This window comes from Phoenix dactylifera, chromosome 8 (genome assembly GCF_051530095.1).
Source record: "Phoenix dactylifera cultivar Ajwa chromosome 8, Ajwa_hap1_PhDact_Kaust_v1.1, whole genome shotgun sequence".
In the NCBI taxonomy this organism is placed as follows: Eukaryota; Viridiplantae; Streptophyta; class Magnoliopsida; order Arecales; family Arecaceae; genus Phoenix; species Phoenix dactylifera.
The window spans coordinates 8,381,005-8,406,305 of record NC_143197.1 but is presented as its reverse complement, the minus strand read 5'-3'; the positions used below and the strand labels follow the sequence as shown (position 1 = coordinate 8,406,305).

At 39.6% G+C, this 25,301-nt stretch overlaps 2 protein-coding genes across 2 annotated transcripts; one reads left to right on the top strand and one right to left on the bottom strand.

Annotated features, from left to right (window-relative positions):
* Positions 1-236: 236 nt before the first annotated feature.
* Positions 237-9,680, bottom strand: LOC103720023 (kinesin-like protein KIN-14F). The gene is made up of 19 exons (XM_008809537.6): positions 9,156-9,680; positions 8,162-8,328; positions 7,889-8,032; positions 7,142-7,396; positions 6,989-7,060; positions 6,830-6,898; positions 6,473-6,568; positions 6,149-6,286; positions 5,978-6,059; positions 5,783-5,878; positions 5,526-5,699; positions 5,336-5,442; positions 4,978-5,156; positions 4,549-4,710; positions 4,200-4,453; positions 3,941-4,104; positions 3,640-3,831; positions 2,353-2,873; positions 237-679 (listed from the first exon to the last, which is right to left on the bottom strand). The coding sequence occupies exons 1-19, from the start codon at positions 9,271-9,273 to the stop codon at positions 541-543; spliced, it is 3,129 nt and encodes a 1,042-aa protein (XP_008807759.4). The 5' UTR covers positions 9,274-9,680; the 3' UTR covers positions 237-540.
* A 1,309-nt stretch (positions 9,681-10,989) lies between these two features.
* On the top strand, positions 10,990-24,620 carry LOC148702645 (peroxisomal membrane protein 11A-like). Its single transcript, XM_089924621.1, has 5 exons — positions 10,990-11,025; positions 12,336-12,465; positions 12,613-12,756; positions 23,512-23,564; positions 23,689-24,620. The coding sequence occupies exons 1-5, from the start codon at positions 10,990-10,992 to the stop codon at positions 24,475-24,477; spliced, it is 1,152 nt and encodes a 383-aa protein (XP_089780747.1). The 3' UTR covers positions 24,478-24,620.
* Positions 24,621-25,301: the final 681 nt, after the last annotated feature.

The following is a 25,301-nucleotide window of genomic DNA, read 5'->3' as shown; positions in this document are numbered from 1 at the left end:
TCGCATTGCCTTCCAGTTGGTGAGCCTGGTCCGGCTCTGGTACTATTACGTAAACTATTTGCCCACATTTTCAATAGGTGAAGTGAAAGCAAAGCTAGAGGGAGACTGAGAAATAGATGATGGCCCTCACATGGGATGGCTATTTGAAAGCAAAAGCAGTAATCATGAGAGGGGATGAAAATGAGAAAAGAAGTAATTATGAGCATCCATGGAAAAAGAACCAACAACTATACACCTGTGCAGAACCATCTCTTCTTTTGCATTTCTTCTTCTTCCAACTTTTTCTTTTCCTTTCCTTTATGAATTATGAACATGGCAGATAAAGAATGGTCATCTGAAAATGATACATGTCGACCACTTGAAGCAAAAGCAAAGAGGGTGTGGTAGGACTCCCACCACCCTTCACTACAACCACCAAACCAATCCAAGCAACTGGGGTTATTGGCACTCATTACCATACTCGAGGACAAGGCCCTCGATCTATCATGAAAATCTAAAAAGAAAGCCAGGAAACACGCAGCATCCTTTCAAGAACCGTCCTTATTTCGCATTGTTCATTTTCCCACCAGATGAAGTCCGTTTCCCATCGCTGCTGATAGAATTAGGCTGCCTCCCTGTCCGATTAGACCCGTTCGACACTTTCCTGGATGGCGAAGGGAGGTGTGCATGGTTTGGAGTTCTAAATTATAGTAGAGGAAAATAGGAACCATTAGAAGCATTCAGAATGATTTAATTGAAAAAGAATGTGCTTAAAGTAATGCAGTAAACAGAAACAGACAGGCTTATTTTGCTCTGTTGAGGAGTAGGTTCGAACAAAATTTAGAAGTACAGAAAATTCAAAATTCATGTTATATGTCATATATGAATCCCAACATGGTAGTCTATATATCTCACAATACTAGCTTAATTAAGCCAGCTTCATAGCAAAAAAAAAGGGGGTTGAAATTTGTATTTCTACTTATGTGACATCAACGGTTCGTAGATTGTCGAGAAATATTATGCAAAGGAGCAGTTCTTTCTCAATAAATTTGGGTGGTTTTATCCTCCCTTCTCATTAAACAAAAAAGATGCAAAAGACTTGCACACAAAGAAATGACTGAACACATGCAACCAAGGAAGACCCTCCAAGACTATATCATCAGTGACAAGCATGTAAACCAAAGGACTTCATCCTGACCTCAAAGTTGCCAACTATGAGACCAGTAAGCCAAATGAAAGAAACCCCCCCTAAAGCATGAGATTCAAGTTCAATGCCAGGGCGGTTGGAAAGGGTTGGAGATTGTTGGTTATGATCACAGATCTTTTATGGAGACAAATAAGCTCTGACTAACAAGACTATATTATCAGTGACAAGCATGTAAACCAAAGAACTTCATACTGACCTCAAAGGGGCCAACTATAAGACAAGTAAGCCAAATGAAAGACAACCCTAAAGCATGAGTTTTAAGTTCAATGCCAGGGCGGTTGGAAAGGGTTGGAGATTGTTGGTTATGATCACAGATCATTTATGGAGACAAATAAGCTCTGACTAACAAGCACCCTAAAGTGGGTGCACTTCTAATGCCTAGCTGTGATGAGAAGGATATAACAAAAAGAAAGAGTATTCCAGACAGTAAACCTGCACTTCCTACAACTGCAGCAAAACTTGCCATCACTGAAAGCTGGTAGTAGCCTAGAATCTCCAATCTGAACATATCCAGCTGTTTGCCTAGCAAATTGCAATGCTCTAGTCTGCTGCAAGAGTTATTGGTTGCAGCTAGACAACACTATACAGTGAGTGATGCATGCTAAAAGGATTATTAGGGAAAAGAATTGGCATCTGCCGCATCTCTGATATGGCATGATACCATGCTGGTTTTGTTTTCAACAGTTACTGTAGCCTAGGATGGTGTTCCTTCAATATAGCAAAATTAATAACAATAAAACATTAGAAATTTTCCCCAACTAAACAACAAATTTCTAATATTTAGATCTCAAACAAAAGGCCACCATCATAAAACATCGTGGATATGCATAATTTTGGTCATCTGTTCTCAACCTACAATAAAAGGGAAAAGTATAATTTATTTTTAGAATACTAAGAAACAAAAAAAAAACATACAAAATTAGAATATGTTATCACTGACTAAATTGACTCGTTGATGTAGCAGTTTTAGCCGTATTGGTTTTGGCAATTCAACCAGAACTCATAAGAGAGGAGTTTTAGGATGCAAACATAACTTCAATAATCCTGTGATAAAAAAAATTAAAAACAAGAAACTTTCTTTCACATCTAGACTCATAACATTTTAAAATATCTATATTTGCACAATCAAAGGTACAGCTTTAGCTAAATTGCTGGTCAATGATTACCTTATATCTGGGCTATTTGTTGGCTTTTGTTGAGGTTTTTTGATCCTTGACCCACCTTCATTAACTGCAGTATTAACATTTTGGAGATTGAATTGCCATAAAGTGTCCGCTTCTGAAGAATCACTTGTTGCAATGTCTAAATCATCTGAATCATCAGTGCCCACAGAATAAAACCGGCTTCTTTGCATATCAAAATCATGACTATCTTTTCTCCTAGTGGCATTCCTGAGGTATTGTTCTGGATAAGCTCCCACATCGGAAACATACCTTTGGTAAAAAAAGTCAGGCAGGGGTGCCCTATCTCCTTCCCAATCCCTTAAGGAATCATCATCTCTGATCACAGCCTCATGCTTGTTCACCATGACCTTGTCAACCCAGTCTCCAGGAACACTTTCTTTATCTTCTCCCATCTGAAAAATTGTTCTGGGATTGCTGTCTGGCCAAGGGGAATCATTTGCCATTAACAACTCTTGGAGATCAAAGCTTGGTTTCTTTTGTTTCAACGAAGGTTTACTCCACATCTACAAATATATCATTATTAGAAAATTCATGCTTCAGGATATGGCAAAGCAAAAATGCAGTCAAGATAAATTACCAGCAATAATCTATTTCATGGTCATAAGAACCAATCAAATCAAACCATCATCTCTGGGAAGCCATAAAGATCTTTGAGCAGAAATTAACCAGTTTCTATTCAAGCACTGATGATATGATAAAAAGTGCCATAACCCAGTTATGGTCCCAGCAATCTGGGATCCTGTGAGAGGTAAACTGGGGACAGTCCTAACGTTTAGCATTTTTCTTGTCAGTCCTAACCTGGCCCCTATAGATGATATAATACATGGAAGAAAATACATAATTGATATCACAGTATTTATATAACATTTTCTACTTGACATATATAAAATCGTCAAATCACTTTCAAGATGCTGAATCCAAAATATAGATCCCTAAAATATTTAAAATTGTGAGGACTGATGAAAATGATAGAGATGATACAGGTCATCTATGCCTATGAACTGAAGCAAAAGCCTGACTTATATTTAATAATTATTAATCTTGAGTGAAAAATCAAAGTCTTAATATTTAAGTGATATATCTAGCATCTAATATGCAAGTTAAACATATTTATTGCATTAGGGAGGACGTGTATGAATATAACTGTTTAATTTGATAGTGATGAAATGAATAGCTAAAGAGAAATTATAATCCAACAACACAGCACATTTAATATAGTGAGAGCATTCACAATCCCTAATTTAGTATTAGCTGTCCTAAGTACGATACCTCTATGTTTCCAACATCCTCCATAGGCTGTCTGCGGTTAGTTTGAGTATTTAAATACTCTTCACCATGCCGCCGATTTGAGTTTACAGGTGATGGTGCCTTCATGTTGAGCATGTCAGGATTTGGTATTATATTCTGAAGATGCTCTGATCCTCCTTCTTTCCTTGCTAATGCTGCTTTAAGACAGGCTATCTGAAATAAAGAGAAAAGGGATCTTTATATCTGAAAGGACAAAGAAATATGAAACAGAGGGATGTGTATCATATATATCAATTTAGAGGTAAAAGCTCAGGCAAAAAACCTGCTCCCTGAGCTCTTTAACTTCTCCATTTTCTTTATTTATTCGAGCAGCACCAAGTTCAACAGTAGAAACCCGCTCAGCAAATTTGAGCGTGCTAATCGTTTCTCCAACAGCATCCATTTCAGGACTTATATGGACAAACATCAATGTTTTTGCTTGCCCACCTGAATATTTAAACTTATAGAGCTCAGTGAAATAGAGATAGAACTTCTTTTAATTCTCATTAACAAATTAACAACATTGAAGGCATAAAATTTACCAAGAGAGTCTTGAAGCAATTGCGTGAGTTTACTATTTCTGTAAGGAACATGCGAGTTCTTCTGGGCAAGAGCAGATATTACATCCCCTAGAGCTGAGAGCGATTTGTTTATATGTTGCGCCTCTTTTAGCCTTTCTCCCGTGGCCTCAGATTTATCAACTCTTTCACTGCCTGCAAGATCAACTAAATGCATGCATCCCCGAAGGATCGTTCCAGATGTCATATCTCTTCCTTGAACATGAACAGTCAAGCAACTGCAAGCAAGATCATTTGGCATCACATACCCATGTAAATGGAATTATATTAATTTATAGTGAATCAAATGCAACATTAAATCATCATAACACACCTATGAGAACGGCTGCTACGGTCATTCAATGCTGTAGCACCCACAGCACGGTTCTTCTGCCCAATGTTCATTAGTTCAATGACATCAGATGTTGACATAACAGGGACTAAGTTTGCATCAGGCACATTAAGTCCTTTCTGGGAACTATTACGAATTTCTAATGTATTTACTTGTTAAGGAAATTTAGTATTACTGTCAGAAAAAGTTGAAGAATGAGAACATATTAGCAATAAATATGATGCTTAAAAGTACATCTAAATTTGTTCCAAAAATTACTACTACGCATACCTGAGACAGACGTCCAACTACAAAGTCAAAACAAAAATCTAAGATGAACTATTTTACATATTGAAACATTTACTTGTAAAGGAAATCAAACACATTAATGAAATATTTTGGAGCAGAAACAAATAAAAGTGGGAAGGATATCTTTTGTTAAGACCATCACTGACAAGAAGGTCTCTCACTTGCTCATTGTAAATTTCAATCATTTGAACAGAGATTTCATAATAAAATGCGCCCCTTCTTTGTTCTGAGAGTTTAAATAGGTCACTCAGTGCCTTATAATTCACTCCCTGTGTTTGCTCATTCAGATTCCTAGGCCCACTCTGCATAACATATAAAATTAGCTCAACTGAGGTAGTTAGTCCACTAAATGTCAACTTTTTATAAGGGTAACATCTCAAATGCTCGAAGTATTGAAATATCATGAAAAATCATCTAAATGAAAGCTTTTGGTTAGTCATGCAATTCTTTATCTAAGATGAGTTTTTGTCAAATTTCTTACCATAGTATATGTTTTCCCTGATCCAGTTTGGCCATATGCAAATATACAAACATTATAACCATCAAGAACAGATCGAATCAGAGGCTGTGTATCTGAGAATACCTCCTCTGCAGTATGATAAGAAAGAAGTGACTGGCTGCTCAAGATATTTACGTATGAAAAGTAAGAAGCAAGACAGCATCTCATAAACCTTGGGTTGCTGATGGACTGAAAATTTTGTTGAAATTGAAAGATCTACGTCCTTCTTTTCCATTCTTTGAAGGGGTGAGGATTGTGATAGTTCCATCATCGATACAACCAATAGTGCTACTACTTAGTTGTCCAGGTAGGAAGGGTCTAACTCGGCAATAGACCCTGATACTTCCTATTAACGGGAAAAAGTGAGGTTAACACTGTAAAAAGTTATTTCACACAATACAAAAATAACTAAACAGATAGAAAGTTTACCCTTCAGATCTTGCACTTGATTGTATAGCTTTCTGTTTTCTTCAAGTACTTTGTGATAACCTGAAGCTGCATGAGCAACGCTGAGAAGATGCTTTCCTGTTATACAAAATGTGACGCAAAAGAACACATAAATATTTCTTTCCATGAGTTCATTTAACCTTGACAGGTTCCCTAATGATATGCTTTCCATCTTACCAAGCTTACTGAATTCCTCAGAGTACTTCATTTGCACGAACTCCATACCAGCTCTTGTAATTTGAAGAGTACGTTTCAATTCCTACAGAAGGCATTGAATACGGATATAAATTGATTAATCTCACATTTAAATCAAGCCACCCAGGAACACCATTGAAGCTGTGTTATTACCTGAATATCTCTTTGTTGTTGCTCAAATATCTTATGTTGCTTCAAAATCTTCTCTTTTGATGCCTCTTCTTCTTTCACATTCTTACGAACATAGCCCTCTTTCTTTGACCTCATGAAAGTAATTTCCTCCTTCTCCATCTTAAAAATGATGATGTATTATAGGGTTGGGTCATTCCCACACTCATTTAAGGACGAAGCTATTGGAGCAAATATATTATAACAGGATGTAATGGTTCCATTCTTTTATTATGACTATTCATGCTTAAAAAGTATTTCATATAAGCTGCATGAGAGAACATTGCTTGAAATCAATCTAATACATACCTTCATCTCACAAGAAGCAGAGGGGGGATCTATTGAAACCTTTTGTTTGCAAAAAGATTTACTGTTGTCAGCAAGACCCTTCAGAGCTGTTTTCACCTGTTGATTTTCCAATACAAATAATTTTATAGTCATGAATATCATCATCAATAAATATTTATAGCTATAAAAGAGTCACAACTCAAGAAGGGATAATATAATGAAGAGAAATGAAGCACCTTCTTCAAATAAACACACTATATTCACAAATGACAGCCAAATAGGAGGGTTGAAGGATTTTATTGGAATATGAAATTAAAATATTACTTTTTTTCCTTCAAATAAAACTGCATACTAGAAAAACACTGGAATAGAATGTACCAGCTCGTTTTGGCTTGCTATGCGGTGCTCAAATTCTTCCATTACTTTACCTAACATAGACTCTAAAAGCTGCAAATAGACAACAACAGTCTTATCTCCCCCTTCTGCATTCACTAAGAACAATCAATTAATTAACAGGGAAAAAATAAATAATCTTACCTGTGGAACTTCTTCAGGCCTCTTGCCGGATAGGACCGCATGTACAAGCATACTCAGTGGACGCGAAGAAGTCTGTTTGGCATAATATGCAGGATGCTAAGCAAGGTGAAGCTAATCATTCAGTAGAATGAATTTCAAAATTAGCACACTAACCATTTCACTGGATTCAATTGAAATGTCGCCACTTAAATTATGCTCCACACATAAAACATCATTCTCATTCATTGACTGACTCCTTAACAAGGAATTCTTGAAAGATTCCGGATTTTTCCTCAAGAAATTTTTCCCTAAGTTGGAAGGTTTAGAATTCCCACCATATTTCCAAGAACCATGGCCGCCCATTTGTTTCCATTCACCATAGGATTTGAGAGCCAGAACGCAGTCCACAATCCTGGCACTTTTCCCTCCCTGAACTTCCAGAAAGCAGGATTGCATAGAGAACACAAGGTTAAAATGTATTTTATATATTTCATCATTAAATTATAATGCAACACCTTGAAAAACTTTGACAAAGCCACATAATTATCAGGTTGAAATTAAATGCAATTCAAGAAAACTCATTGTAATATCCATCAAGCCTTATTGCAGCTAATTGAAGCAACTTACTGAATCCACATTCACTAATCGTTCCAAATCAAGAAAATTCAATGAAACAAAACCATGGAGAACAATATTTGAAAGAAGAAATAAATGAAAAGCTGGTTAACTCTATCGACTTCCCCAAAATGCACTTAGGAAGAAGAGTAAGGGTCTTGGAAATCAAGATATAAAATAGAACATAAGGATTCTTGAATAAAATGCCCATGTGAACGATCAAAACCAAATCATAAATTAAAGTGAAGGAGGGACGATTGTTAGACAAGAACTTTTAGTATCTAAGAATTACAATGTCATTCCTACCTGCTCCAAGTCAGAAGCCTCAAACAAAGGAAGACCAATCTCTTGCACAGCCACAAGAAAGTTCCTTACATTCTCAAAATACTGGTAAGCCGATAGGGCTGCACCATCTGGGCGAAGAACTGAGTCTCCTGGATTTACAACCACCTGAAAAGCGCAAAACCTGAGAAAATAAACTGGTGCAGTCTAAAAAAAAGAACAAGATATAGCTTAATATTCAATTGAGGAAAATCATAGAAGCCAGAGATTTCAATATCTTTGTCGAAGTAGACTCACCTTTGGCACTGCACCAGGGTGAACCTTGTTGAGTGCATTGCAAAGAATCAACCCATTTCTCAATCCAAGCCTGAATTCTTCCTCTGAAGGTTGGTCTGGCAAATCCTTTGCAAGGACTACACCAACCACCTTTCTCAGCCACCCAGCTGCCTCATACCTTCTTGTGGCTGGAAAATATAAATCAATGAATTAAACGAAAAATTTAAAAAGGAACAGAAAGAACTATTTATTCATCAGTTAAGACGCAAAAATTAAAACCCGTCACGCAGGAAATCATGAGACATGCTATATTTTGTAGCTTGATCCAAAAGAGAAGATAATTTTCAACCAACCAGCAAATAGAAATTAAGACATGAATTTTGTTGAACATTATCATGATGTAGAGAAGTAGCAGCAGCACAAAAACATAAAATGTTGACATGAGAAACATATACAAAAAAATGAAACAAAAAAAATCAATTTCAAGAGCTATCTTGATCAGGAAATTCCTTTAAAAAAAACCCAGACGCAGGGTGTCTTACTTGAATCCATGAAAAGAAGAGATCATGAAAAGAAGCAGCGAACTTTCCAATCCACTGTAGCAAAGCAATGAACAGGAAATAAACAAATTCAAAGTCGACCAAATCTATTGTATCTAGTTTGCAAATTACTTCCTCCATGGCTCGCATTTTGCCTCCTATCTTTCGATAAAATTGTAGATCATCTGACCATCTCAAAGAAAAAAGGAGAAAAAAAAGTAGTAGAATTTACACGTGTTAAATCAACAAGAGAGAAAAAAAAAGAAAGAAAGAAAAGAAAAATTAGAACTATCTTGAACAACAAATTTCATAAAGTACAAAGATCTCGTTTTTAACGGAAAATGAGCAGAAAATCTTTCACTTCTACATCGCAACACGGCAGTAAGAACAGATTCATGTACATATCAAATCAACAAGAGCATTATTCCATCCCAGGGAGAATTAAAAAAACAATGATCAAAAGCTCGAAAACCCACCAGCTTCCTCCGCCTTCCTCGAAGCCAAATCCACGTCGCTCAGCCTCGTCCCGTGCTGCTTGAGAACATCCTCCACCACAGAAGCCACCGATATCGAAAATAGCCCCTCCGACGCCATTGCCGACCCCAAAAAAACTGCGGGAACAAAAAAAATCACAACAACAGAGCCTCCAGTGCTAAATCAGGCAAAAATCCCCGCTTTCCCTTCCATTCTCAACATAAAAAAAGCTCAAAAGACCTCTAATAAACAAACAATAAAAACTCTCGATACAAGGGATTAGGAATAGAATTGAGATTAGGAGGAGAGAAAAGGAGAGCTGAAGCCTCTTTTGGAGGGGTGGGTGAGAGGATAAAGGGGACGAGAGGGCGAGGAGAGCTCTTTCCGCTGGCTCTTAATATTTTCTCTCACGAAGACAACTACTACTCTTCTACTGTAAAGCCCTTCTAGTTTCTCCCCCACCACCCCACTCCAGGCCTCGTTCCGAACCTCCCACCCGTGGGCCGAACGGTTTCTCTTTCTTTTTCTTTTTTTTTATTGGATGAATCAAACAGTTCTAATAAGGACATATTCAAAAAAAAAAAAAAATGATGATCGGTTTCTCTCCGGAGGAGGCGGTGAAGTGGTGGGAAAAAAAAAATAAAGACTGACGGATTTTAACGTTTCGTCTTTCACCTCGTCGGCTTTTGATTTGTGCCGTTAACATGTCGAATGACGGGCTTGCCCTCGCGGTCGAACTTTTCCCTCTGCAGCTGTCATGCCACGTGGCAGAGAAGATAGGTTTCTAGAAACATTTTTCTTTCGTTTCGTTTGGAGTCTTGTGGTTCAAGGCAATGTTGATAGTTTGGATCCTCTATGAAACTGAAACTAAGGTCTATTTGATGATCCAGTTTATTTTTTTTAATTTTTAAAAAATATTTTCTTTGTTTCCAAACATTGTGAAAGCAAAAAAAAATTCTGTTTTTTTATTTTTAAAAAATTAAAATTATTTATGGTTATTACTACCATCTCAACCGACCGTCACTACCACTACCCAATACAAGTAACTAGCAAACAAATTTTGAATTTTTATTTTAAATATAAATAAATAAAATTATTTTTAATTTAGGTTTTCTACATGAATATTTTTCTAAATATTAAATTTTGTATAAATAATCTTCCAAAATTGATAATTTGCATGTATTCCCTCGTAAAACAATTGTTTTGCTTTCTACTCTTTTTTTTTATTCTTATTTTTGCATACGTACTCACGCCATCTAACGTCGTTAAAAAATTAACGGTTTCAATTAAAATGATTAAAATATCCTTAATTGATAGATTGGTAAAAAGAAATATTTATAAGGCAATCGTGATAGAGAATAAAAAAGTAATTTCTAAATTTTATTTTATTTTTAATTAAAATAAATATAATTTTTCTTAATAGTGTTAGAAGAGCCGTTAGATTAGCGACATTTGTGCAAAAACAATGTTTTCTGAGGGTACATAAATAAATATAAATTTTAAGACGGTATTTATGCAAATTTGAATTTTTAAAAGGGTATTCATGCGAAAAGTTTAGAACTAAAAATTAAAATGATGTTAAACATAAGCTTAATCCCCGCTTCAAACTGCCTGCTATAAGCACTAGGTTTTGATAGGATACTGAAATGCTTTAATAGACGACAGATTTTCGATACTTCTATCTTTAGAGCAGAGCTGCGGGTAGCATGGGAGGGCATCTCCTACGCGAGGCGCGTTCTAGGTGTGGAGTGCATCCACCTGGAGGGTGACTCGGCCCTGTGATCGAGAGGGTCCGCGGTTGATAGTGGGCAGTTCCTACTCCGTGACATACGGTGGATGGCTGGAGAGTGTGGCTACTTCAAGGCCACTCATGTATATTGAGAGGCCAATATAGCGGCCAACTACGTGGCCTCCTACGCGGCACATCACTCTGGAGCTTTTCTTTGGGTAGACCAGGTAGATGTACCTTATTTATTTAGTCCGCTTTTTTTTTTCTTTTCTGATTTCAATGGCTGTACTCATATATGTATAGTGTGAAGAGCCGGTATACCAAAAAAAAAATGCTTTAACAAAGCTATTTTTTAAATTCCAAAAACTCTGGTATATATAAAGCGGTTTGAAATGGAAACATGTAGTATTTTCCTTAACCCAACTAAACTTGATAGTAGTAATTACTTCACTATACTTCTAATTCACTAATATAGTATAGCTACACTTGTTGAAAATTCATAGAATTTGAGTGCATGCTTGATTATAATAGACCGATATGAATTGGATGAGAATGAAAACCCTCAATTTTTAATAATATTTATTGCATATAAGTTAGGACAACTTTATTTCTTTTAAATGGTAAGAGAACTCCATATAGATCATTTTGGCCTATGAAATCTATCGTGAATCCAAGGATGTAGATGATTTGTTGCCTTAATATACATCAAAGGATTCAAAGTCTACTAATTACGTCACATGCAAAGCTTGTAAAATCTCACTAAATATATCAAGCAAGCATCGATACAAGTAGCAATAGCAAAATTGTTTGAGTTATTACCTCTTATTTGCCTTTGTTTTTTGGCACCTTATGGTTGTGCATTACACAAAGACAAGCATTCCTGCGTTTGGGCATGTGAAGTTTCAATGCATCCACATTAGAGGACTTATAAATTAGGATAAAGTTCAATATATTATGCATCCATGGCAGATATAGTGTTAAAAAATAATGTTTAATTAAAGGAAATAAATTTGATCGAATGAAAGCAAAATCAACAAATTTGACAATCTTAAAGATAAGCTAGCAGCACAAGATACTGAAACTAGAAGGTCATGATTCAATTGTAGGATAGCCAACTCTGCACTAAATGGGACACATTGGTTAGGACTCAATACAGTAATTGGAAATAATCTCTCTCGCATTTAAGACGGGGGCATATAGCAATTTAGCTGAGCTATGATGTATCTCTTAAACTCTTTTTTTTCATAAGTGAAAGGTACATTTAATAGGAATACCTAAACAACTAGTATCTATATGCACCAAAAAAACAACAAATATTTGCTTGGCTGAATTCATGGGAACAAGACCCTGAGAGGAGGAAAAAAAAAGGAAAAAGGAAAGGATTTTCTATGCCCCAAGCCAGCAGTGCATGGAAATTTCCTGATATGACATTTGGGTATCCTGCTTTTTCTAGAGCTTTCTGCTAATTTCACCTGTTGGATCATATGTGGGTGAGCTAAATGATGCTGCTTCCCTGTCCTTAGAACAATTTCCTGAAAGTAAGGAAGTTGTTGCTTGGTTGCAATCTCATCTATCAGAATTAGGTACTTGTTTCCTTAATAAAAAAATTAAGTACCTGTTTAAGTTGATAAATAAACTTATATAGGCTTATCCTCCTAAGACTTAATTATATGAAAAATGATAAATTATGTTGATTCCATTACATGTTAATCACCTATTATTTGGAAAAGGAATTCCAAGAATCCTTGATTTAGAATGGCCCTCTTGTCAGGTAGAGGACAAGCTTCCATTCTTTGGATTCAGACCCAAGCAGTCTTCTCCTGCTTCTCTTGTTAATTATGAGAAGCATAAGAAGGATCTTCCACTGGTTGCAGGTATTCAAGTTCACTCCTCCCTCTTAGCTTTTCAACTTCAATATTCTTCCTTTTATTCTGAAGAAAATTCAGTATCATTACCTTTTTTTTTGAGGAAATCAACATCTCTACTTCTTGAGTTACTGTTAACAATGATTAGAGTCTTTTCCTCGTGTACCTTTTACCCTCTCATCCTTGGTGGTTGGCTGCATCCCAAACAGTGCCCTTTCCTCTGACAACATGACATGCTTTTATTTTGCTGTTAATTAGGTTACTAGAAACACTACAGTCAAGATGTCAATACTAAAATATCCTGCTCATATCCTTGTGACAAGCTGAGATTAGTGCAGTTCATGAGGTTGCTGATCATGATATGCTACATCAACATTTTTTTATGGAAATAAAGTTGGCATGAAAATTGTGCAGGCATGAATGAAATGTCATAGTATTTTTATAATTTTTTTAGCCAATAATTTGATTCATCTACAGCATGATTCTAGTTGTTAGACTAAGGTGAGCAAGAAAAATAAAGAAGATAAAGTTTATCGACCTCTGTTAAAAGATAGAGAGACAATAACTATTAGCTTGGTTGGCATCCTTCTCCTAAGATCTTCTTCTTAAGAAGGTTCAGGATGGCGCATTACCACTCAATTGCTATAGAAAAAGAGAGAGGAGATGATGATGCAAATAATCGTGTCCTTAAATAATTCCAAGATCGATGATATTTTTGTTATGTTATTTTTGTAGATCCATAATTTAGAAGATATTTGGACCAGATAATTGTCGTCTCCAGCTAGTGGTTTAATCAGATTCTCCACAAACTGCCCCATATCATTTTAGTACTTCTCTAAACTATCAAAGGTTCAAAAGTTTCAATCAGTGAAAAAAAAAAACTGAAGCTGGCTATATCTTTCTTGAGAAAAAGGAGAGAGACTCGCTCATACCATAATCATCTTGTCTATATTTTGTGAAAAAAAAAGAGGATCCACTTATATTATAATTATCCATGTCTATATTTTTAAAAATACCATCAAAAAATCAAATGAAAAATCCCTAGTTCCCAAACTTAAAGTTGTAATCATTAGGACAAGCCCAGATTCGAACTTAGGTGTGTTGACACTTGCTCTATCGAAAGTTTATAGGTTTATTGATTTCATGTCACTATAAGTCATCTTTCCAATTAGCCCTATTTGACATGATAGTATTTCTATTGTTGCCTACAAACCCTTTTTTGGCTTCTTACTCAAACATCATATAAATTTAACTACTTTTAGTAAAAATCTAATGTATCTAATTTTTCCATAAACATCTCGGATCACGAGCCAAATGCAAAAGATTTATATTCTAATGGAAGTTTGTTTGATCCCTAGGAAAATGTTTAAGGGCAACATGGGATTGAGAACCCTAAACAAATCGACCCCAATGAGGCAGGGTTATTAATCCATTCAAAGCCATTGCCTATGGTGGGCCGGCACCAAAGAACATGTCCTTAACCTCTTAACGCATTCATCTAAGTGCTAACATACTTTGTAATTGTTGTTTGTTGTTATGTCATTTTCCAGTCTGTTTGCTTCTTTCTACCGAAAAGCATTTGCGGACCGGGACCTGGTTTCGAAGAAGTTGGTACCCTCTCTCCCTTAAAGGCACCAGGTTGCTTTTGGACCTTCTAAGGTGCAGTCCCATTGGTGGTGTGATCTAGGTACATGGTTTGGAGGCTGTTCGAGCCCTGTGGTTAGGTATAATGTCCATTGACCACAAGGTTGTATGCCTATGGTGGACTCAATGTCTAGCTGAGACATTTTGGAACCGACTTAAGCTGATAAGATGAATTGACCAATGAAAGCTCGCCACCTAGCCACGGGTTGACAATTTAAAGCTTGCCACATAGCCCACCCAAAAGACGTGCGAAGAGTTCTCTACATTTCAAACTCTTTCCGCAGATGACAACAACTCGGCCGTATCGCTAGCTATTTTCTAACAAATGTGATAACTGAGGAAATCCCGCTATCGAGAAATACAGGAGAGATTCACAGGCGAGATATATGATTTGTTACCTTATCAAATGACGTATCTTCCTCAAATTACTTAGCGATGAGTTCTGGCCCTTGCCTATATATTGCATTCCTGGGTTCTTTAGGTAGGTTTTCTTTCAATTCTCTTGTGTTGCATATGCTTATCTCAGGCTTCCTCCTGTTTTCTAAGAGTTGGTATCTGACTTAGGCATCAGAGAGTTACTCGTCGGACATGCTCTGATGAATGAACTTTCTTATTTTTGCTGTTTTAGGTTGGAGCCAGTGTTAGAGCGCTATCCAAAGCCATTCCTCCACCTTCCAACTCCACCAGATCATCACCGTGGAGGCGTGTAACAGTCCTATTCGATCTCTCTAATTCGAATCATTTCATGTTGGAGCCAGCATTAGAGTGCTACCGAAACCATTCCTTCGCCATCCAACTCTATCAGATTATTGTCGTAGAGGTGTGTAATGATCCTAATCGATCTCTTTGTTCCGGATGGCAGACAAGCTGGAAACTTCAGCGACTGCCATCAACTAGGTGCCTGGTTTGGAATTGTTCCCAGCAGCTACAGGGGTTCTTTATCAAATCAATATAATCATTTAGAACAAAGAAATCATGGATCATCTAATTATTGGGCAGTTTATGATTAATTGAAGACAAAATTCACATACAACAAATAATCAATATGAAGTCGAAGATGGCTCCACTTTTACCGGACAGAAAATTATTGTAGGGCAATAGACCTCTTGAACTACCAACTTCCATAAGTCAATTATTAAGCTAGAATTATTAGATAATAATACAATATTCTAGAATGAGTTTGAATGATGATCGACTCTATATGTGTACCCTAATTTGGGATGTGAAACTCAAGCTTAGCGGCATGTCAAGTTCATGATAAATTAGGGGAAAAGGATTTTTCGCATATATATGCTCTTAAATTATATATATATATATATATATATATATATATATATATATATATATATATATATATATATATATATATATATATATATCCTATATTTATATGGTATACATGTAAAAAAGATTAACTTATAAGGATATATATGTAAATAACAATTTTGTGAGAATGTATCTATAATTTCAAATATTTATAAAGATATACTATAAGGACCAGTGTGGGTGTGTGTTTAGTTCTACATCGTTTATTCACCGGGAAGATCTTAAGTATTTATAATAATACCTTCTGGCTAGCTATTTTGGATGAAGTCTTAGTTGTTATAAATGGTATCAAAGCAGATCTGACCGATGACTGATATAGATTAAGGAGCACTGCAGCATGGGCTCATGGAGGCTGTCCACGGGCTGATTGTAGTGCCTGTGATTAGATTTGAATACATGTAAACTCTTAGTCTGACGAGGACGTTAGGATTTAAATGGGGAAATATGTGAGAAACTATATGAGAGTGTGTTTAGTCCCATATTGTTTATCCGTCAAAAAATTTTGGGTACTTATAAATTACTTCTAAATAGCTATTTTGAATGAGATCAAATTATATAAAAAAATATTTTTAATATATAAATTTTCTACGGAAGCAGTATTATTAGTATCAGATTCTGTCATGCTCTATTGATCAGGTCACTATCAGATCAGCCTGGTCAGCCTTAAAGAGTAGTTGCAGGTTGACAACCAATGGATTCAAAAACCCGCCCATAGGCTAATATCAAGAGTGCCGCTTAGCTAAACTTCTCTTCGATATCTTATACGGGCACGGGTACAATTCACTAGAAAATGATGATTTTTTAAAATAATATTTTTAATATTTCCTTTCATCACATCACTAAACCTGGTAACGAAGCGGCTCCTTGGCATGTTCACTTCACAGACAATCCCAAGAAGGCGCAGACCGTGCACGTGCCTACTGACGTCCCAACGTTCCGAAAAAATTCAAACGGAGGCTCGGGGTCGGAACCAGAAAGGTTCGGGCTCGGCACCAGCGAGACTCGGGAGCTCCCGCTTTGAGTGGGTAGCTTCGATTAATCGATGGGGAAAAAAGAGAAAGTTCCAAGTGGGGCCCGAGAGGCGCGTCTTCGGGGGATGGGCGGGGCCCACCTTCCTCGCGCCGGCCGGCCTGGGTGTATCTTTCGCGCGACAGAATGATGGCCGTTGGATCTCTCCCTGAACAGCTCTCAAAGCAGTCCGAACTCTTCATCAGCGGCCAAAGCGCGATCCAACGGTGGATTTGCGCGAAGGAAGGTGAATCCTTGTTTCGCGCGAAAGATGCAACCCCTGTCCGGCCACGACAAAGGGAAAGGGCAAAGCCAAAGGCAGCCGGCCCCGCTCCCACCCGGCTTGCAAGGGGCGGGTCCTTCGCCGGAAGACTGGGTGGGACCCGCGGCCGAACACTATGAACCCCCCGCCGAGCAAAGATTTCTCTCATGCGGCCTGCTGATAGAAGACGGCAATGCATATAAAAAACTCCAGATAAAATGAAACCCTTCTAAATAGAGTATAAGAAATGATGAGCTTACTGTACAATTGTTTTGGTCACTTATACATGGAATTTTTTCAATAAGAAACTCTCAATTTTTTTAGTTATTTTATGAATTTTTTTTTGAAATAATTGGCTCGTACAACTTTAGAATAGATGTATTAAGATAATCGGAAAATGAAATATCCCAAGGGCTCGTTTGGTTCGCGGGAAGTATTTTCCCTCCTAGAAATATGATTCCTGGGAATCAGATTCCTAGGAAGAGGATACCTAGGAAAGTACTTTTGGCATGTTTGGTTAACCATGGGAAAGTGACAAATTTCCAAAGTGCTTATGTTTGGTTGACCATCCACTTTCCTAGGAAAGTTATGTATAATTCCTATTATGCCCTTAATAAAAATTAGGTCTTTAATGCCTCTTTAATGCTTCTTTAATGCTGAAGGGTCTTTTTGGGAAAAAATAAAAAAGGAGTGATTCCCACCTCATGGGAAAGTAACTTTCCCATGTTTCTCATGGGAAAGACTTTCCCATGAAATGTAGGAATCATATTCCCATGGGAATACAACTTTCCCATCTCTCTCTTTTGAAAACTCCAACCAAACAAGAGGCATTTCATTACTTTCCCGTTGACCACACTTTCCCCCCTCCTTTTCCTGCGAACCAAACGAGCCCCAAAAGTAAAATGAAATATCACCATAAGTCTTCCTGTTGATGTCTCCCGAATGCTCAGTCATATAGAAAGCTACCCGGCTAGCCGCACCATTCACCTCGCAATAAGCATGGATCGCCTAGAATTCATCAAGGTTTTTGATAATATTTCAAATGTCTCGGAGGAGTGGATGGTCCCACCCATAACCGGCCGGCCTAGCCACCCACCTGCAGCATCTTTAAAAAAATTTGATTCAATTGGTGTTTCCAAGCAAACTATTTTGCTGTTAACCAACAGAGTATTTTTAGCCAAAATATGAACACTCTTTTGATGTCCCCAGCTTCACATGCCAACCAAAGCACTATATTCTAAGTCAAATTCATTGCTGACCCTTTGTTGGAACAAATCTCAACAAACTTAATCACTAGGCAAGGATTTGAACTAAAAAAAGAAGGAAACGCAAGTGTGATTCATAGGTGGACTAGCTATTAAGATGATATTTGATAATTAAAAATTTCAATAATTTGCAGTCAGATATTTGTCTTTTTTTAAAAAAAAATTCTATAACCTTTAGTTTCTGCATGAGGGTGTAACCATTGAGGCAACACCTAATACACAAAGTTAGGTGTCTATTGAAGAGAATCTAACATCATATAATATGAAAGCATTCAAGTTTAGGATAAAATAATTGGATTATGCATCCAAATAATAAAGAATCGATAGATTAAAATGATAAGAATGATGAAGCCCCTATCGCTTCAATTATACTAATCTTGACACCAATGACCAACCTTGTCGATCAATCTGATTAAATTACTGCACTAGTAAGATATGAGGGGCTTTTTGATGTCTTCAATCACAATTTTTGTGGCATGGAAACATGATATGCGAAAAGATCATCTGTGAGGTAGGTAATTATGACGATGTTGCAACTTTATGATCAATTGATATACTATTATACTGGATTAAGAAAATTGATCGAATTGCTAATGATCAAAAGATGCCATTTGTTTATAGGATTGTTGGTCTACCAAAGATTTTTTTCCCCTCCTTTTTGATGATAGAGTTCCTAGGAGCACCATCAAGCGGTCCAAGAACCATGCAATCACTCTGCTCTCTATTTTGTGCATGCATCACCAAATGGAGGCATGAAAAATTAGCTTGTTGCACTTTAGAATCAACCAAAGATACAATCATTGAGCAATGGTGGAGCTCCCTAGGTTTTGATGGTTCAAGTTGGGCATTAGATCAAGATCAGGCCTTCAACTAGGCTTGCTTAGTCTAGTGGTTATGAAGTCATAATATATGCTGTTTGGTGACTCTCTTCCATTTAATCTTGTCAACCAACAATTTGATGAGTACACGAGCGTGGGTTCTCCTCACTTTCAATTAAATCATGAAGGCCTGCTGTCACTCCCTTTCCTCTTTAGTTAGTTGTCTCCTATTTTTTTATGAACCGACCAAGGCGAATGGTTTCTCCAGAACGATGGTGCTTACTCGCGGTGAAGCAAAGTAAAGTCTTACCTATAGGATATGATGTTTGGATAACCTGTCATGAGCCCGTGGTTGGCCTCTCCTCAGGTTTAGAGGATCTCAGTGTGCTTTTTGCACGGTAGAGTCCTATCCTATCACGGATGCCCACCATATTGTCCGTCTCATAGATGGACGGCTCTCCTTCATCACCATAATGCTTCATGTACTGCACTAACGGTGCCTTGTCGTATTTCGAGAACGGATGAGAGCTACCTATCTTTAAGATGAATGACATGGCAGCTATCCATGATTACACTGGGTTTCTGCAGTGCAGAAGTTGCGCCGCAGAGGATCCAAACTTATATTAATGAAGATGAGGTAAAAGGCTAGATATATGAAGCCAATGATCTTGTTCCTTTTATTGCAACAGAATCATAAGCCAAAATAATATAGTAGTAGCCACTCGATTGTGTGGATCTCATCATTTTAGAACACTTTAACCTAACTGTCCACCATAATGCACGAAATGTTAAAGGATTGTTGTCGTGCCTCTTTGTGCAGGCCAACCTGCAGCCATGATATGGAAGCATTGGCCCTTAGGCTTGTAGGCTTCATGGTCCAGGCTCTTAGGCTTCATGGTCCAGGCTCCATAACTAGCTTTCTCTACGTGGGCCTGTCTTCCTTTTCGAGGCACATGCTTGTATATAACTCCTGAAAAGAAAACAATGTGAGCTACTTCTATCCCTCTTTAATATAATCTCCACTCCTGGCTTCATGAATGCATCGAGATGGCCAGGTAGACTGAACATCATGTCTAACACAAAAGAAAAGGAAGCAGCTTCATTGGCATGTAATTTTCTAATGCAAACTGCATTGAATTGGACAACTCAACCCACTCAAAAGCTAGGGAAGGAATGGTGGGTTGTCGCTGAGGGAGTGGTCAGGGTTTCTATCTGGCCTTTTAACTTCTATATTTAGTTCTATTTGCATAAAAATATTGCCCATATACATTCCATCCACTGTATGACTTAGCTAGTGCTTAAGTTGCCAAGGTGGATACTGTAATGCATCCATGACGACGAAAGGAGTATGTGAGTTTGATTACAATTAAGGGCATGTAGGTGCGAAGATCGATTTTTTATAAGCTGTACATCATACCACGTGTCGAACACGCATAAACAGATTCTTATTCATCCAAACTACAGAAGACTCCACTTTTGGGAAGATGGTTCAAAGTATATACAATCTATGTTTCTTAATGTTAATTTCTTACTCACTGATGATAATTCTCATAAAACCTCGAGTCCAACAACTCGAAAACTTTTCAATGTAGGTCTATTCAGGTTAGATTGATTTTTGATCAAATAAATATGTCAAGGAAAGATTGCTGTATGCATCTATTAGTTAGGTTGATGCTGGAGGTTTTAAGCTTCACTCGATCTGTAGATTGAGTTTGAAGGACTAAAAATAAAAGAAAAGACCTAGTACATCCATGCCAGTGCAGACTACACAATCTTAGATCACATTGTCCTGTGTCCACGCAACAAGTATGTGCCAACTCGCAAGCATTTCATCCAACAGGTCATCAAATGGGAAGGTTGGACCTTAGGACTGCTTTTTTTTTTTTGGTACATCGATAGCTTACACTAGTCTCGCGTGAGTATTGTTATCTGAATCAAAAGACAAAATACTACATAGAGGTAGAGGAACAGATACAAAACAAGTCTATAGAATATCACCAGAATAATGAGTAGCAAAGGAGGCAACCCAATCAGCAGCTCTTTTCGTCTTCCAGAACACATGCACAACCTGGAAGACATCACACTTCCTCGATAGTTGCCAAATGTCTTCTAAAAGCGGGTGGTCGAGCACCCCCAGCTCATTCTGTAGAATCCACTCAATCACCTCCGTAGAGTTCCCCTCCAGAATAATGCTTCGGGCCTCCAGAACTCATCTTGCATAAGAGACTCCCTCCTAGACGGTTCTAAGCTCTGCCCTGGAAACTGATGACTCAAAGATGTGGCTCTTACTGTTTGTGGGAGGGCCTGAAGCTTGAATACTTTGGGCCCAGTTTTGCAAACTTGAGTGGGGCTTGTGCTCTAAAGAATGCCTACCAAAAACTACATAAGAACTTGATTGGAAGGCAGAATCTACCTACATTCCTTATATAATTCATCATTAAAATCTCAAAAATTTCCTTTAGGCAAAGGATAAGAAAGTTGGAGGGATAAGCGGAGTCCAAAGATTGCTCCAGTCCCTATTTTTAATGGATAACACAATCCAAGTAGGTGCTCCGGTCTTCCTTGGAGTGTGTAATCTCTCAAATTATAGATACCGGATTCTTACAACGATTTTTTTTTCATCTACAAGTTTTTGCGAGAATTTGTGATCTCAAGTTTACCGACAGGGACTGATTCACCCCCCGGCACTGTATTCCTATTTGGAGGAGATATCAACCGGATACCTTATACTGGCGGCATGGAGGCAGACAGTCCTTAGTCTTGTGCATCTTATACTGCATGTTCGGCCTGAATCTAACCAACCCAATCTGTTGATTGGATTAACTTGGGCCGATATTTGCATGACTTGAGCTGGGTGTGGGCTCAAAAGTTCCAAGTCTAATGGGGTTTAATTGGGCAGAGATTGAGCCTATCACCAATAGGGCCGGCCCTGCAGAAAACCAATGCTGAGAGGAAAACAAACAAAACAGACTTCTTAAGCAAACACGGTGCTAAGCCCCCCCCAAAAAATAAGAACTCCCCTTTTCAAGCGAGCAGATTGAATCCCTCAGCAAGATATGGCTAGACTTGTGATCTCTGAATGCAAGGCCTGGACTGATTTCCACCAACCATCAATGCACAGTTAAGCATGGTATAAACAAACGTAACCATTCTAAGTTGAGATTCACACTTTCTATTTTGTCATGCTCCTTACGAAGGCCAATCAAACATTAATCCTGCCCGAGTTTTCCAAACCTTTCCTCTATCAAAGATCGCTATTTCTACCCGAACGGGACTGACTAACTCAATTGATATGAACCTAGGTTAAAATAGGTTTGACTTAATTTTCAAAGAAAAAAAGAGATAGGGTTGACTTGGAAAAATCACGAACCTAAATCAAGTTGGGTTACATAGAATCGGGACGTAATCAAAGGGATTGATTTCAATCAATATGAACCTTAAGGTCCCTAACTAAGCCCAGTCGGCTGGGCTATTCTCGAAGTAGTTAGACCTTATAGCATTATCTGGAACAAAGTACCATCCAAAGCTACAGCCCCCTCCTTTTGCTAGGACTAGGGAGTCAACGATTTACCAAAGCTTCTCATAAAATTTATGGATGGTGAACAGAGGGATGCAAATGGACCACAAACCGTGACGTAACCGACCAGAATTGGGTTGCATGATAGATCTACTACTTAACCCTTGTTGGGTTAAACTTAAGGTCGAACTACACAACCGCAACGGAAACACACTTAACATGTACTGACAAAACCAAGCTAGCACGACAAGACTAAAGATTCGCCACATCATTAGCTTGAAGCACTCAACCCAACTTAATTATGGTTTCACTAGCACCAATACGTTGAATTTTGAACATTCTACAATTAGAACAAAGTCAGCCATATACCATGTGCTCGGTCAAGTTATATCCTGGCACCAACATGAATAAGACCCAAAGAAAGAAGACAATATGATTGGCATGATACACGGCCAAATAGTGCACACAGTGTAGGATATAATTTCTTCTAGTTCCCAACGTGCATGTCTAGCCAACTAAGACTATACCGTGCCAAGCGCGAGTCCAAAGGTTTACGTCACGTTGCACACGGCAAAACTTGTGTGAATTGAACCAAAACCTCCATATATTGCAACACCATGTATTTCTACATGCTATGAAGGGAGCCAGAGACAACAGCTTGGTTCGAAGCTAGCGAGGTGGTCTTGTATTACCTGCCCATTGCCTAGTAAACCTGGCACGACTGCAGCGACATTTCTCTGCACCCTATCTCTGCGATACTTCGTGCGGAGCTCTAGAGAGCGCCGCTTGGGACTCGCATCCACAGAGAGCAAAACGAAGTTGCGCTGAAAAACAAAAATAATAATAACAAGACTTCTCTGACTTGAGTTTGTGCCTATCGTTTCTCCCTTCCTTCTGCTTATGCCTGTAACTCTTCTCTTCCAGGTTCGTATTCTAGAAGCAATGCCCCTCGTCTTACTTACCCCAAACAAAACATGGTTCTCCTTTTTCTCGAATCTGGGGGCAATACTTCTTTGTCTTACGAAAACAGAGAAAAGAGAAGACACGGCACGTATCCATTTCCAGCCCTTCTTATTTCCCAGTCCATTAATCGGCTGAGAGCATTTATTCTTCTACTCACCTCGCTGGAGCGCTGCATCCATAACGGCAGAGACAAAACCCTCGCAAAACCCCAAGCCCCCTCCGCCGCCGCCGCCGCCGGCGTCGAGAGGTGGCGATCGCGACTTCCTCCTCCACCTCGAGGCCTACCTCGCCCGCCGGGACGGCGTCGACAAGCTCCTGAAGCTCTCCCGCTACGCCGCCAAGATCGCCCTCTCCACTTCCCTCCCCTCTGAATCCCTCTCCCCCCGCCTCAGGGCCTTCGAGTCCAGCGTCGGCCTCAGCCGCAAGGCCTTCCGCCTCGGCAAGTTCGTCCATGACGTCAACGCCCTCCGCGCTGCCGCCGGCTCCCCGACCTCCGCCGACCGCCTCCTCCTCGCCGCCGCCGCCTACGGCGGCGAGGGCCTGTACTTCTTCGTCGATCAGTTTGTGTGGCTCTCCAAGGCCGGCCTCATCCCCTCGGGGTACTCGAGGAGGCTCCACAAGGTCGGCGCCTGGGCGGAGGTCGTGGCGCACTTCGGGAGCATCACCTTGAAGGCCAGAGAGCTGCGGAAGATCCGCTCTTGCCTCGCCAAATCCATGGATGGTAGGGGGAACGATGAGGAGACGAGCAAGTTGCGAGAGAAGCTGTCGCTCCAAGCGATGTGGCTCGTCCAGGATCTCGCGGACAGTCTAATGGTAATCGCGGACGTGAGTGATGGGAAGGGCCTCCTCTCGAATCCTCTGTTGATGGCCTCGGTCGGCATTCTTTCGGCAGTAATCGGCGCTTACAAGAACTGGATTTGTTGCTGACATGTGTTTTTGATCATTTTAACTTGGGGGAAACTAATGCCCGGTCCATTCTTTGACCGGACTGTAATGTTTAATCCCTGTTGACTGATTGTTTAACAATCAGTCCAGCCATATTTCAATACTTTATTATGAGACGAAAATACCCCCTAAGAATATTAAAATGCCCATGTCCCTTTTGATACCCCCTAAGAAAAAGAGGCAGCCGCCACCGACCACGGCCCGTCCCCGCCCGAGCTCCCTCCCGCGGCCGCCACCGGCCCCATCTCGCTCCCTCCCGAGCCCCATCCCGCGGCCCCGCCCCGTCCCGTGCCCCTTCCCCACCTAATCTCCCGTTCTCAGAAGCAAAAGAAAAAGAAAAAGGCCTAGCCGTCGCCGGCCCCTGCTCGCCACCTCCCAAGCCCCCTACCGCGGCCTCGCCCCCTTCCGCGGCCGTCGCCGGCCCCTGCTCGTCCCCTCCCAAGCTCCCTTCCGCGGCCTCACCCCCTCCCGCAGCCGAGCCCCCTCCCACGGCCCGCCCCCGCCCGAGCTCCCTCCCGCGGCTGCCGCCAGCCCCTGCTCGCCGCCTCTCGAGCCCCCTCCCACAACCGCGTCGCCATGAATGCCCCCACCTCCGACCCCGCCCCTTCACGAGCCCCCTCCTGCGGCCACGGCCCACCCTCCTCCTGCATCTGTCGCGGCCCGGCCTCTTTCTGGAGCCACCGGCCTCGCGGGAGGAGAGGTGTTCTCCGCCGCTGCCGACGGCGGCCCCGCCCCATCCCGCGGCCCCCTCCAACGGCCCGGCCCCCCTCCGGTGCCGTCGGCTTGCGGGAGAAGAAGAAAGAAGA